The sequence below is a fragment of the Neolamprologus brichardi genome, chromosome 13, assembly GCF_056152115.1.
Source record: "Neolamprologus brichardi isolate AB-2024 chromosome 13, ASM5615211v1, whole genome shotgun sequence".
Classification (NCBI taxonomy): domain Eukaryota; kingdom Metazoa; phylum Chordata; class Actinopteri; order Cichliformes; family Cichlidae; genus Neolamprologus; species Neolamprologus brichardi.
The window spans coordinates 8,979,172-8,995,125 of NC_142116.1; the positions used below are offsets into that span (position 1 = coordinate 8,979,172).

The window sequence follows — 15,954 nt, forward strand, 5'->3', positions numbered from 1 at the left end:
TCTTTATGTAGAGTGAGTATTAATCTGACTTTTTAGTATTAGTGTGCACCTTGTTAGCTAGATCTACCACTTACTGTTTCTCACTGACTATCGCAACACGTATTGCCAGAGAGGGGAAGACTGCGCGCAGGCAAAATGCAGTAAATCAGACCGCTTTAATCCTGAAGTGAGACTAATCGAACCTCTAACCTTTAATGGTCACATTCTTCTTCACAAAAGGAGATCAGGCCAGACTGACCTGTCTTTGTAGAGATATCACTCACAGATAAATCACTGGCTGTTCTGTTTTGGCTAAAATTCAGGAGCTAGTAGTTTGGTTGCCATGGATACCAGTTCAGGTGTTTGGGGGCTCTACTGTCTGTTGGTGCTTTGTACACCATGGTCTGATGGCTTCTGGGTCTGTTTGTATGAGTCCCTGTGAATGTATATAAAATATATATAAAATATTGATGCTGTCTGTGAGCAGAATTTATTTTTTTTCTTTTCATGGAGCATTTATTTCTGTAATCATATTTTCCTCTTCTCTTCTCTTCTCTTCTCTTCTCTTCTCTTCTCTTCTCTTCTCATTTCCCCCCCTGCCCTCCTTTGCCATCACCACCTCTCTTCTTCTTCTTCTTCTTCTTCTTCTTCTTCTTCTTCTTCTTCTTCTTCTTCTTCTTCTTCTTCTTCCTATTCCCCATAGATATATACAGAGTGTAGTAGGCCAGACTTGGCCAGTCCAATTTGGCCCAGAAGCCCACTTGTCAGCCTGTGCTATGTGTACCCAGGCTGAAAGACTGATGGCACCAGGAGACAAAGAGAAACAGAGATAGAGAGGAAGGATCAGGGACATAGAGTACTGGTATAGAACACTCCTATAAAGATCCTGGGAGAATTTATAGTTGTCAAAGGTTCACACACATGATATAAAATTTCAGTAAACCACAAAAAGAGGACAGCCTGATATCTGTATGGGTCTGAGTCATGCTCTGTGCGCTAATCAGTGAATCACGGCCAGTGAGAGCTGACCAGCAGTTCACGGTGAGGTAAGCCTGGAGAAGATTAGTCTGGCTGTCCTCCTCCAGCATTCTTTGATTTTATTTGCACTGTGATGAAATCTGCTTTGTAATTCAAACTTGTGTACTCAGTAAACAGGATATTTTGATGTTTAGGGAACGGTGTTATTATGTATCAGGGTTTCTAGTGGATGCTTTACCTGCTGACTTTTGTTGGAGAGTCACTTTAATAGGCTACCCATAACTGAGGTCTGAGACATAATAAAATATAACTTTATTGTACACTAAATGCTAACAATGTAAAAAAAAAATTAAAAAACAAACATTAACAAACATTTTTATGTTAATGTATGTTAAAAAAAGAAATATTCAGCACAACTGTCTGCCAGCATTTACTGTAAGCCTGTTAATAATAAATTATGTCCCGCAATATCGACTAATAACTACTTCCCATAAACAAATAATTTTAAATCGCTACATTTGTAGCCAGTATCATAATCTGAATTCATAAGCATTCCATTAGCAATATTTTCTAGATGTCATGAGTCATAATGAGTCATAATGCATACAAAATTAATATGCAGATCAAAAAACATTCGTCGGCATTGAGTAATGTCATTGTGTGTGTTTTTATTATTCGTTTATGTGCCAGGCAATACAATTGTGAATGTAGTCCTGTAGCTTTGTAGCTGTAGCTAAATGAGGGCTAATCGTATCATCCAACTTACCTAAAAATTGTATGTATATAAAAAAATACATCAATTACTTTCTGTGATTCTAATTAGGCATGAGAGAAAAAATGTGAAAGCGTCCTAATATACAGGGTTAAAACTTTTTTCTTTTCTTTTTTCTTTTTTCTTTTTTTTTTACCACATTTTGTTTTTACTGCATCGTCACCATCCACTCAGTATGAATGCACCTACTAAAGCCCACCTTGTTACCTCGAAATCTCCAGTGCTTGAAAAGAAGGCAACAGGACTTCTTTATATTTCTGAACCCAAAGACTACCGTGACATGGATGACCGTACACGGATTTGCCTCAAAATCTAATAAGATTCGTATAAAGAATAACAGAGAAATGCAGAAAATCACATTGAGTTTATGGATAAAGTAATGAAAGGCACTTATAATCCCATTTTCCACTGATTGCCAAAGACAGCAGTGGATAAAATAGTCACAAGACCAAGTCAATACAGCACCTTGTATCTAGGTCTAAGTGTGAATGAGTATGCACAGTGCCAAAGCATGGATGACTTCACATTACATGCAATATTTCAAGATATTTTTGACCTACTTCCTATAAACAAAGATCAGAGAAGAGTATAAAGTAAAGGCAAAGTACAATATCCCACAGCACCACTATCCTTGATGGCTACACCCTATATTCAAGACTTGATCTTCACACTCTAAGTAAGAAAACAAAAAACAGAAAAAACACTTGCAGCCAAAGAACAATCAGAGCACTTGACACAAACAAAGAGACATATGACTTTCTCATACAGCACACAGGTTGCACCAGATAGATAGATAGATAGATAGATAGATAGATAGATAGATAGATAGATAGATAGAACCACTCACTCTCCCGCTCACTCACTCCTGCTTAGATTAAACAAATTTTATAGTAGAGAGCCCACCTTCATGACGCATCCCTCTGTTTGTTAGTCCACTCTGAAACACATGTGCTCTTCCGGATTAGCGAGATGAAAGAGACAGAAAGAGTATGTGTCCGTGTGTGTGAGCTGCAAAATCCGCTGCTTCCTCTCTTCCCTGGGAGTCACAGGGGAGGAGAGTCCATCCCTCTCGGCAGAGAAAATGTATGTGTTGGTGTTTGTAAGTGCACGTGCATATGTGTGTGAAAGAGAATGAAAGAGAGGGAAAGCGCTGCTCCTCCTATCCTCTCCTACAACTGCATGAATGAAAACATAAAAGGACACACCTCTATCTGTCTATCTATATATAGATCTATCTATCTGTTGAGCTATCTGTCTTCTAGCTTCCTTCTTCACTTTTCTTTCTCTATCCTTTCCTCCTCTCATCCCACCATATCGCATGTTTGCTCACCTCCTTCTCACTCTCCCGCTCCCTCCCCTGTGCTGTCTCACCACCCTCTCTCTCTCTAATAGAAAGCTCAAATTTCTCCACTCTTCCATACAGACCCACAAAACAGGGAGGGAATAGAGAATAAATAGATGTTCGGACTCTCCTCTCTTTTCACTGTACATCCACTTGCCTCTCCTGCTTATATTGTCTCACCTTACCCTGCATTATTGCGATAGTGAGCTCCTCCACTCTTTCTTTTCTGTGATTAATCTGATTTTTCAGGTCTATTGGTTTTAATACTAATCCAGTTTGTTCAGATATTAAAACAGAATTGCAATACATGATGGAATTGCAGAGGCACAGCATGAAACAAAGTGCAGGCAGTGAGCCTAGTGAAACACAGCCAATGCAACTGAATTGCATTGATTCAAGACATCTCAGTGCAGTTTAGTTCACTGACTGCAAGCAGAGATATGACAAAGTAATGCTATTTTACACTTCTTAGTATGCAAAAGCAATACATCGGCAGCACATTGTAATGCAGAGCAGATCCTGTTCAGATGCAGGGTATAGATAGTAAATCTTTTAAAGTCTGTCTGCCCTGCAGCTGTGTGCTGACAGAGAAGAGCCAGCAGGGGGTGCTAGTATGCTTTTTAAGTTGGCGATCATCGCAGTGCAGTAGGCATAAGAAAATAAGAGACAAAGAGAAACAGGGCTTCGTGATTAGAGCTAAATAGAAGATCAACTGTCAGACAATTTCTGTCTCTCCCATATAGATGGAGGATTAAACAATAAATAGATGATCAGGCTCTCCTCCTCTTCTTCCTTTCCTGCTTATCCCTTCTTAGTAACAGCTCACATTTCTGGGATTTCCTGCGATAGATGGGAGTATATATTTTAAGGTCTAGAATCTATCAGACATCAATTGTTAAACTTACCATAGACTGAAATAAAAACAAACAAACAAACAAGAAAATGGCCAAACAGTCGGAAGGTATGTGAAACCATTTTTAAAACAATGAGAACAGACCAGCAGAGAATGGAGCAGAAAACACTAAAGTCGATGCGCCATTTTTCTTTGTTAAAGCCCTTACAAATACATTACCTTTGTGTCTTTTATGGTCCACCTGCAGCTAGCTATCCGATAGCTTTACTGCCCATAAACAAACACTGTTACAGTACCCAGTCTTATGGAAGGCTACAATGATGATCGTTAGCTGAAACTCACAAAAGCTTAAAATCTGTATTATTAGACATGTTCTTGATTATTTAAATGGAAGATGACAAGACTTGAGAGTCATATAAAAAATAAACACAGCCCAAATCCCAACAGTATCTTAAGCAGCAGAGAGTATGCATAGATTAAAATTTGTTGGAGTTACCATGTCCAGCCACCTGACATGGACTTTCAGTCCTCAAACCTGGTCAAAAAACAAACAAACAACAAGGACAGTTCTTCCCTAGGAAGTGGAAGCTACCTGCGTAGTGACTACAGCCCACTGAAACTGTTATTTGTTTGACGGACAAGCAATATTTATTCCTTTTTGATCGAGTGCCTACAAAGCTGATAAAAACCATATCATTCACTACAGTCATTCAAGACTCTTTCTGTTCGAGTGTAGTATTTCAAGCACATCTTCCCCAGGGACTGGTGCTAAATTTCTACAGAACCATCACCGAGAGCATCCTCACAAACATGATCATGACGCGGTACTAAAGCTGCTAAAGCAGCTGAGCGGATGACCTACACCGTGTGGTGAAGACTGCATACTAAACGAGCTCCCACAACTGGAAGATGTCTACACCACTCTTCTGAGGAAGTAGACAAGCAGCATCATTTCAGACACGTCACACCCCCGTTACCCTTTGTTTCAACTTTTGCCATCAGGCCGATGATACAGATGAATACAATACTCATGCAAACAGACTAAGGAACAGCTCCCCCCCCTCCCCACCCAACCACCCATATGCTTCAATAACTTGCACTGACAATAGCTCTTCAGCACTCCAATTGCACCCAAATAATCTCTCCCTCAGGAGTATCCATCTATCAATCCATTCTCTTCTGCTTATCCAACTCAGAGTTGTGCGGGGCTAGAGTCTACCCCAGCTGCCACAGGGCTGAAGCAGGGCATAGGAAAGGCTGCCAGTCTGCTGCAGGGCTCATGCAGACAATGATTCACATTCACATTCACATCTGTGGGCATTTTAGTATAACCAGTTAAACCCACGAACTGCATACCTTTGGACTGTAGGAGCAATCCAGATTACCCAGAGGGAACCCACTCAGTCACAGTCCACACAGAGAGACACCCACTCACACTCATGTTCACACCTATGGTCAATATTCATGTTGCCTCAAATGGTATTTGCATGATAAAGTCACTTTTATAAGATTCCTTGTCTTAAGTATAAAACAGTACAATGACCTGAATGGCAGCAAGTGCAACATCACTCCAGATTAATTTTTTTTTAACCAGGAGAAGATCAATTAAACACTTGTTTATGACTAGTTAGCGTACAGTGTAACTGTAGCACATATAAAGAAGCATGAGAAACTTTATTTGCACAAGCCTTTAAGTCTTTTAAAAGCAGCAAATTAGGTGTTTTTAGTTTCCTGCTTCCTGTCCTCTGTATCCAGGCAGCCTTCTTGACTAAACCAAAAATAAGTGTTTCTCGGAGGAAATGACTGAGAACTTGTTTGACGTAAACTCTCAGATTCAACCACTTATGAAAGAGTGAGAATGTGCAATTATAGGTGGCAAATTATTGTTTAATTTGGGATAATTGTTGTTTAAATTCCTTAAATAGCTTGTTTAAATACAGACAAACCACTGAAGTGCAACCAATCTCAGATATAAAGCATTTACCTCATCTGCCCTTCTGCAGGATAAAGAATGCATGTGCTGTTTGGAAGCTCTAAAAGATATGTAATCTGTAGTTGATCAGTTTTCCAAATGTTTCAATAGTACTGTATAACAGTAGCTTTACTTGCCTCTGAAATGTCTATATGTGTCTTTGTGTTCCACAGCAGGAACATATTAATTTCAAAGGGGGTCATCACAGCAGCAAAGCACACCTTAAACAATATTTTAATGACACAATATTTATAGAAATGCTGATCTGTGTTCCATTAAATACATTCTCACAGTTTCAGGATCTGTCAGTTTTTCTTCACGCACAAAAATAATTAGTGCATCTGTCACAAGCATCACTGATGCAGTATCAGCACTCAGCGGTGCCATCCATCTGCTGAAGTTGGTGTGTTTTTGTGTTTTGGATGCACTGCAGAACTGTGAGTTTCAAGCTGACTTGGCACTGCGCACAACAAAAAAAAATCAAGGGAGACTTTGTTTGGCTTTGTCTTAGATTGACAGTTTTATGTCAGATTCAGGTCATTTCACATCCAGCCTTTCGGTATCAGCTCCGGATTTCCTTTGCCACACTCCATGAAGAGGTCAAGTTGCGTCTCTCTTGTTAGTGTCAGCTAGCTGACAATGTGATGCCGCCTTTGTGTGCAGCAAGAGGAAGATGCTGCATTGGTTTTATCACTCACTACTTTCCTATATATTGCTGGTATATCACAGCTGCACTCTGATATGAAATGGTAAAATGGCCTGTATTTGTATAGCGCTTTTCTAGTCCCTAAGGACCCCAAAGCGCTTTACACAACCAGTCATCCACCCATTCACACACACATTCACACACTGGTGATGGCAATTGTAGCCACAGCCACCCTGGGGCACACTGACAGAGGCGAGGCTGCCGGACACTGGCGCCACCGGGCCCTCTGACCACCACCAGTAGGCAATGGATGAAGTGTCTTGCCCAGGGACACAACGACCGAGACTGTCCAAGCCGTGGCTCGAACCGGCAACCTTGAGCCACGATCGTACACTACTTAAGTACCATGTAAACGTGATACTCAAGTAGTGCAATTAGATCCGGCACTGTCCCACAAATTAGGAACACATGACAGTCACTTTACAGCGACTCAGAAATAAGGATCAACATGAATTTCATCAGCAAAGGAACATAAGTTGCCACAACTACACGACTTTAATGCAACTTTAATGCACAGTTTCATCATTTCATCATTACTAAAGCACATCTAACAGCTTTGCTTACGCTAGTCATTTTTTTCTTTATGGTTTGTTTAATAAAACTTGAAACTCTTGAGGCAATAAACATACCTGAAAAGAATTACTTAATGCATGGATCTTTCTATGCATCTTTGCAAGCTATTAGAAGCTGCTTCCATCATTTATATGCAGTCTGTGTTTTTAAAAATTATAGATGTGGCCATAGACAGTTCATCTCTCTTATGCACATTAATGTGTGGTTGTATTATTTTGATTGATTAATTATCAAAATGTGTGCAAAACCCTAAAAACACCAACTTTTTAAAAGATTTGTTACATTAATATAAACAGTAGCTTACTGTATTTGTTGCAGGGTTGCAGCTATATATTTACCATAGTTTTGATGAGAAGAAAAGTTCTAAAGCTGGACTATAACATGAGCAGCAGTTCTGTTACTCCAACACTAAGAGTCTCTTTATTATCAGTGTAGTCAAAGCAAGCATCCAATAAACTAATCCCTTCTAGCATATACAAAGATATTGCACTTGAGTAGTTTCATGAGCTGTAACCACTCTTATCTCTGCTCTGTTGTATTGAAATTTCCTGAAGCATGAGAGTTTACTGAGCCTCCGGCATTTGAACTATAAGAGCTATGAAGTGTTTGCCAGTGAAATTAAACAGAAAACATTTCTAGAAATCAGTGGAGTCAAGGGGGATAAAAAGAGCATCAAATTAGATTATGAAATGTCAACATGAAAGCTTTCTTTTTAATCTACATTGTGAGCTACAACAGACCAGCAGAGCTTCTCTCTTAAGAGATCGAGAGATGATGGCACAAAGGTTTCATAGAAGGCTTAAATCCTTCTGGACGTTTAAGATAATGTGGATTTCACAATTCGGTGAGGGCTCTGTACTCATGTAGCACTTTCACAGCTGACATAATTTAGCTTCGTGGTACAGAAACAGAGTCTAATGAGTTTCAGCTAATTGCCTAATTAGTTCAATTCATGAAAAAGCACGATTATGGCTTCCAGTGTATCTTCCCCATTACTCTGTCTCGGCAGGTGGTTTGTGAGGGGGTAGTTGTGTATGTGTAACAGGGTTGGGCAAAAATGGCTAACATGCATGTAACTGGGATTATGTATTCAGATTACAAAATCATAAGTAAATCATCTAACCAGATTACCATCAAATTTGATTTTAGTAATCTGGTTAGAGATTCTTTCCATCTTTAAAAATCTGGGGAAAAAATAAAGTATACAGCCTTTTTTTCGATGATAAGGAATGCTATTGATTTACTTATTTACTAATTTAGTCAGTCACTTCCCCTTCACAGATATGCACTCCATTGTCTGTGCCAAAGACAGTTTGTCAAACAACAGGCAAAGACCTCAAAAGACCCCTTCTGACTTTGAAGACAGCAAAATCTTTTTTATGATGTCCCTGAGTGCACTATCACATTATTCAAGGCCTGAATTGATTCGGCAGTAAATCCTAAATATATAACATATCAGTATAAATACTGAAGGTCTTTTTGCATTATTACAAAGTTGAGAAAAAATCTCATGTATTAAAAATTTTGATGTAATGTGTATTTATTAACTGATTATATTTCAAAGCAATCTGAGCCAATTTTGTGATTAAAGAGAAAGAGGAAACAGGCTGAATTTTGAGATGCCATAAAACAAAGAGAAAAAAGGAATGAAAATAAGAAAGCCAGTTAAACTAAAGGAGATTTAAAGCTCACATGTAGAAACTGACAGCCAGCATGCCTCAAACTGTCAGGTCCTGAAGAGACGTTTAATTAATTAGAATTAAAACAGATGGTATTCATTATCATGGTGCAGTATATAGATCACACACCTGGAAACTGACAGTCTGATGCATGCAGTGGGCCAAAATGTTATAGCTCCAATCCTTTGAATTAAAAATCTACATCAATTTACACAATGAAGTTTTGATATTAGGTGATAGCTCCCCCTACTGTTCCTGTAGGCTACAAACTATGCCAGAACTCGCAGCATCACTAAAGATCAAAATTTAATTTAAAGGGTTTAGAAAAGAAATCAACAGCAAATACAAAAGTCATGTGATTCACAAAGAAAATCAAACAAGCATCTATCCAACCAGAAAGCTGTCGAAGTAAACTAAATGAACAAGGCAGGACTATACGACAGAATAGTGAATTAAGGGTATACATGTGTGAGTGTATGTGTACCCAGCCAGATTTGTGTTAATTCAACCACTCATGAAAGAGTGTGAATGAGCAATTATAGGTAGTAAATTATTGTTTTAATTTGGGATAATTATTGTTTACATACCTTAAATAGCTTGTTTAAATACAGAGAAACCACTGAAATACAACCAGCCATCAACACAACCAATGTAAACAAGGAATGCTACCCGTTTAGGAAAATAAGTATTTAGTTCCTAGAAACACCTACTTTATAATGTAGAAGTGATTAACATGCAAGAAATCTACTGTGGATCTACCCACTGTGGTGACCTCTTGTGCATAGGAGCAGCTGAAAGTAGCTTTAATTGAAGTTCTTTCAAGGTTTGTTATGGTAGCATCTCAAGTTTAATTATGGACTATATAGAACTATGTCGTGTCAATTATGTTTATACAGTAGTTGCAGCCTAGTACAGTTTAGCTGTAAACAGGCAAGAGGTAAACTTTAATTAAGCATGAAGCCTCCACACAAGGTCAAGTTGATGCTGAAGTGAAATCAGGATGAACTCATGCCAAGCTGTTAAAAAGGAGCCAAGAACCCCGAGCATCAATTTTAATTGGTACTTGGTATTGAACACAGTGAAGAGTGTTGGTAATTGATGATAGTAAGCTTCTGGCCAAAGGTATCTACATACTGACTATAAAGTTTGAATACACTTACAACAACAACTCTCACAGATATAAAGACATCTGTCTTCTTGCCTTAATTTCTGCTGATCTTTAGGTAGGAAAATAATTCCAATGTAAATCTTCCTTAACTTTGATCAGCGCTTGCAGCAGTTTAAATGTGTTGTCTTTTATTTCACTGGCTTCTCTTTGCTGTTTATCTTCCATCCACTACATAATGAGAGTATTCTGTCTATAATCAAACACCTTTAATCAACCGGTCAATGATTTTACTTTAAATGTAATGTGGCTGCTTGACAGGGGGAAAGTGGATTGGTGATTTCTTTTGTTGTTGTTGTTTAAGAGTAAACAATTAGACTGGAACATCTTACTGAAAGATCAAAGCCTTCGAGCAGCATTATGAAGAGGCTGCTTCATGGTTGAATTTGAACCGCAAAGAAACAGTTTCAGCACAAACTTCAAGACGAGTCTGTTTCCCTGCTGTCAGACAAAACTCACCAATTAAAAATAAAAGGAATCCAGAATTCTGAAAACATGTCCATCTCGAACTGAAAAAGTAAGGTCTCACTGCTTTGAAGGCAGAGACAATTGCCCGAGGTCATCACCAAGTAATGGGGATGGACGCATGAGACAACAGCATTAATGAGGCTGCACTTTCTCCACGGAGAGCAACCTTTTATCTGAGGGTGGTTAAGGATTGAAAGTGATGACAAGAAATCTTTTAGGATCGCCTAAAGGAGGCAAATGTGCTCCTGTGTCCTAATGATTCATTACTGTGTTTTTGTGAATGTATTTATGTCTGTTACATAAATTGCTGACAGTTTCTAAAGCACAAGTTTTTGTTTAAAAAGAAGGTGCGGTAGAATTTTGAAAGATCTGGAATCCCATTCACCTCCATTAGGGTTGAATAATATGGTGCTACAGAATATAACACAAGGAGATATTTGTCAGCTATTAGACCACATGCCATTTTCTCTACATCAGTGTCTCCCAGACTTTCAATATCAGGCCTGCCTTTTAAGCACTTAACTTGACTGATTGTAGACAAAAGGAAAAAAGGACTCAAGGCTTTCCTGCTTTACTAATAGTAAAGATAGTAAAGAGTAAGACAGGCATCATCATATTTCTCTTAGGACAACTGCATGTGAAACAGGATTGTTATTACAATTTTAATCATTGTTATTTGGCAGTATGGCCTTGTTGTGGGACCTCCATGCCCTGTGTGGAATACCTAAAGACAGCAATACACAATTACTGAGCAGTAGGAAATGACAACAGACATTGATTGGATCAGAAATAGCATGAAACAGAAGAGCTGGTGTGGAGGGTGGGTTGCAAAGCAGCTTGCAGAAGCAGCAGCACAAATGTAAGATGTTTCCCAACAGGACGCAGGGACTTCCAGCTTGATTCTGTGACCTGCTTGAACTAACATTATGCTCAGTTTTATACACCAAGATTATTATTTCTTTCAAATTAATCATATTTTTTAAAAAAGTTAATTCTCCTCATTTGATGACCACAGGTTTAGTGTCTCTGCATTTAGTATCTGAAATGTATATAAACAGTTCCACCTTGCAAGGCAATGGAAATAATAGGTTTTACTCTGGTTTCCTTTAAGTGCTTAAAATAAATGTATTAGAACACCGTTCTTAAGAACAAGAAAATACAAATGTTTTAAAAAATGAGTCAAAACATCTTTAACTAAAAGACTAAACTTAAAATTACATTTTAAAATTACAAAATTACATAAACTAAAAATTGCTGAATTCTCATTTTTATTCTCAAATTTGAGCCTGGACTCTGAACTCTCTAAGAAGTCAGATCAAGCATAAGTTTTAACTATTAAAACATTTTTTTTTTGTTAGTGACATGCAAGTAAGTGTAATTTGGCATCTTAATAAACAAATGAAATAAAAATGTGAAAGTGATTTTTGGTAATTAAACATATTGGTGATTTAGATCAGCTGTGGCAGATCGTTACACTGGGTGGTGCTCTAATAAATTAGTTAAGCAGTATAAATGTTTCACATATATAACTTTATTTATTATGTATTAAATCTGGAGGTTTATCATAAATAATCATAAGTTGTTATTCGCTTCATAGACAGCTTCTCAAATTGATTTCCAGAAATTTTCACACAGCTAAAAATATTTCTACCTTGTCACTACATCTACATTTCCCACTTCCAGGGTAACCTTGTGTTACAGATGGACGTGTCAAAACCTGGGTGTAATCTTCCTACCCCTCATTCTTCAGCAGATTCACAGCATCATTCATCACTTCCAGATAAAAAAGTTCATCATAAGATATAAAGTTCATCATAAGTAATATTTCATACTTTGACTAATGTGCACTGAGAAATCAACCCAACTTTCTTATTCATTTGAGGCAAATAAATATTTTCCCTGAGTTTCATCATCTTCACTTGCCCAGCCCACAAAAATAGCAAATGAGAGGGATAGGGGAAAAAAAGAAAGAAAGAAACATAATAATGTCACAATCTGCAGGCAGCAGACCGTGTGGAGCGGAGAGTGAGGACCCAAATGCAGACAGCGTAGGCAGCAATGAACTTTAACAAAAGGCGAGCCATTCATTCAGGCTGATTGTCAAAACAGAACGAAATAAGAAAACCAAAATGAATGAGGAACTAATCATGAAAGGCTGGAAAAATAGGAACATGGAAACACAGGGGTAGGTGAAGAGGGGCTTTGGCAAAGGACGGAGGAAAACAGAGACAATATAGACACCGAGGGATGATGAGGGAAGTGGAAACACATGCAAACACAGCAGGAACAAATTTCCACATAACGAGACAGGGAGAGCAAAACTGAACACAATGCACTGAACAGTAGCACACATACCAAGACTCAGACAAGGACGTGGCTTGACACCAAGATGGGGATAAACAAACATGGGAGCACATGACAGACAGGGGAGACAAGGATGAACACACAGACAGAACACATGACTGGGATACAAAAGAGAGGGCGAGAGACACAGAGGGCAACAAACATGGAAGCATGGCAGACCTAACATGGACAACGCTAAGGACAAAACATAAAGGTGAGTGTAAGAACACTAAAGAACGAAACACAGTGACAAGACTAAGAGAACGGGACAATAGACTGATGACCCTAAAGTGACTAAACAAGAAAACCCAACATAATAACATCCAGAAATCAGCTTAGTACTCTAAGGCTACGTTCACACTGCAGGCAAAAGCGCATCAAATCCGACTTTTTTGACCCTATGTGACCCATATCCCATCATGGTATGACAGTGTGAACAGCACAAATCCAATATTTTCCAATCCGATCTGGGTCACTTTCGTATGTTGTACTGAATCTGATACATAGCTGACGTTTTTAGAAAGCGTCTGCTGTTTGAACGGTCATGTCGCATTAAATCCGTCTTTTACGTCACCGACACAAGACATGCGCCAATTATCAGCGCCCGAGAAGACATTGTGAACGCTTCCTGGCCATCCAGCGTAGATGTCAGTGAAACTGTTTGGAAGACAGCGTTGGAGAAACGTGAACATTTTATTTGTACTGTATAATCTGCAGATTCTGATAGAAATCTGCAACTATCCTTTGAAGCACCGCTCCTCTCTAAAACAGCAATAAGAACAATTATTAGGCCATATGTAAAGTTATTTTGTTATTTACAACTTAAAGCTAAATTGGGAAATGTAAAGTCCAAAACAAGTCTTTATATTAAGGGCCATCAGTCAAACAATACCGTTTGGTCTGGGTCTAAACAGAGCGTTTTCTTTTGCGCATGCGGGCCGCTTTGAGGGATCACACTAGAGCGCGTTTGCTGTCACATTTTATTTGTAGTGTGAACAAGCAGACAAAAAAATCGGATTTGAGCATTAAGACCTGCAGTGGGAACGATTAATACTAAGATTCAAAAGTCCAAAACACAGAACGCTGGGTCACCAGCCAAGAACAATAACAAATAAACTTGCATAAGAGGCTAGAAGTCCCCTAGGCCCCATATAGTTTGACCAATAATACCACAGATATGAATCTATACATCAGCACTGCCAGTATGAAATTGAAAATGCAATCAGCGTGTGGAGCCAGCTGTACTTTCAGCTGCCAATTCTTAAAATTCCTCCTGGAGGTTTGGCTTTCATTCACAGTTAGCCTCCTGACCTGGTTCTCAGCTGCTGATTCATCTTCTTTAAGACTGTCTTATGAGCACACAGTGAACACAGAAGATCCAGTAACTGCCTTAAGAGAAACTTTAAATGGCATTTCACCTCCCTAGGTGCAGGGATGTGCACCTGAAACCAGATAGACAAATGAGTGTGACCTCAAGGTGCAGAACAGCCACACCTGTCTACTACAACAAGAAACAAAAAATATATTTTACAACTACTTAGTCTATGATTCTGACCTCTTGTATGAAATTCTATGTACTCATGAAAAAATGCATGTAGTCAATCAACAAACAATAGAGGATCTACAGAGCAGAAGGCTGGATAGAGCACCAAGCACCTTCTTCAGCTGATAATCATTCAGATTATTTGCTGAATGATTTGTTTATTTGCATGATTTGTATTTTGTTTGGCAATGTTAGAAATTAAACTACATCAGGATAAGAAGCAAAAGTAGCTCCACTGCGTACTATATCAAGATCCCATCTTTAGTAATGTACTCTTTAAACTTGCATAATTTAATGAAAGCAACCGCAGTAAACTCATCTGTTACAAAATAAATGACTCAGCACAGATAAGAGGAAAAGAGATAACACATATGCATAGCTACCGAGTAATAACTAAAAGCAAGGTGATGCGCTTGGATGAGCAGTAAAATATGTTCAATGAATTGCATGAGATTGGTCAAATAAGGACAGAAGATTGTGTTTAATCCAAATGCAGCACTATCATACTTTCAAAACGTAGCAAGGAATGAAATTTCACCATACATACTGAACTGATCCGTGCATCTTGCAGTTAGGTGCTCTAATAGTAATCCTTCCCCTTGTGGTCAAAATGAATTTTCTTGGTCGTTCTTTGATGATTCAAGCATCATAATCAATTTTTAATTAATCAATGAGGAATGATAAACAGTCTTGTTATTCACTGGTACTGTTTTGAGGACAGGGTCGTGCCAAAATGTTCACAGATTTCACAGTTTTTGTATATGTTTTACTTTACTTTTGGACAACTGCAGAATATTTATATTCCAAGTTACAACGTGACCAGGTGAAAACATGAGGCTGTAATCAGTCTTTGATTTCTTAGATTGATGACTTTACTTGGAATGAGTAAAAAACCTTCTTGGAGTTTGAAAATATGCTAAAGATGTGACTTGAATCACATCACTGTGACTGGCACTCTGTGTCTCTAAGGCTCTCAGTATCCAACTTCTTATCTCTCCTTGAACTTACACCACATTTGTCATCGCTGTCAGCAGGAAAACTCTTGCTCTTAAATGTAAAGTCAAGCTCCATCAGTTAAAGAAAATCTCATTATAAAACAATAACGGGTTTGTTCTCGACTCGAATGAGAAATCATATCTGTCAAACTGTGTTGCCAACACATCGTTTACATTAGATGTAGCTAGAAAGAGACAGACTTAATGTTATGCAATTACAGAAAATAAAATCACTGTACACTGTAAAGTTCGCTTTTGTCCTTCAAGCTATAATTTGTTTTGAATAATGCATAGAGTGAATGAGTGTGTGTTTATCTGCATGTCTGCTTGGTAGTGTATTAAAATGCAAAATGTCTTTTCTGTTTTCAGGCGTGACGGCCAACTTGCTGGCCTCTGAGTGCTTTTGCGTGTGCTCTCCCGGCCTGTAAAAACAGACTTACAGTATGCGTGTGCATGTATCTGTGTGATTCAGTGCCTCTGTAGATGTGTGTGGGTGTGCAGAAAGGGGACAGGCTGCTTCATCCTTCTAGTTAGTTATGCAGACAGACTTAGCAGCAGTTCTCTGGACGTGGCACTGTTCCCCCCC

The 15,954-nt window shown here is 38.5% G+C and overlaps 1 protein-coding gene across 2 annotated transcripts in view; it reads right to left on the reverse strand.

Annotated features, from left to right (window-relative positions):
• The window catches only part of LOC102777326 (inactive phospholipase D5), a 72,221-nt gene that overhangs the window by 54,911 nt on the left and 1,356 nt on the right, over positions 1 to 15,954 (reverse strand). The window contains exon 1 of one of the 2 annotated variants that reach the window (XM_006783607.3): positions 2,633 to 3,033. The exons of the other annotated variant lie outside the window; for it this stretch is intronic. Coding sequence (XP_006783670.2) covers positions 2,633 to 2,638 — 6 coding nt within the window. The 5' untranslated portion in view covers positions 2,639 to 3,033. Of the gene's footprint in view, positions 1 to 2,632; positions 3,034 to 15,954 lie in introns of those variants that run through there. 2 annotated transcript variants of the gene reach the window in all.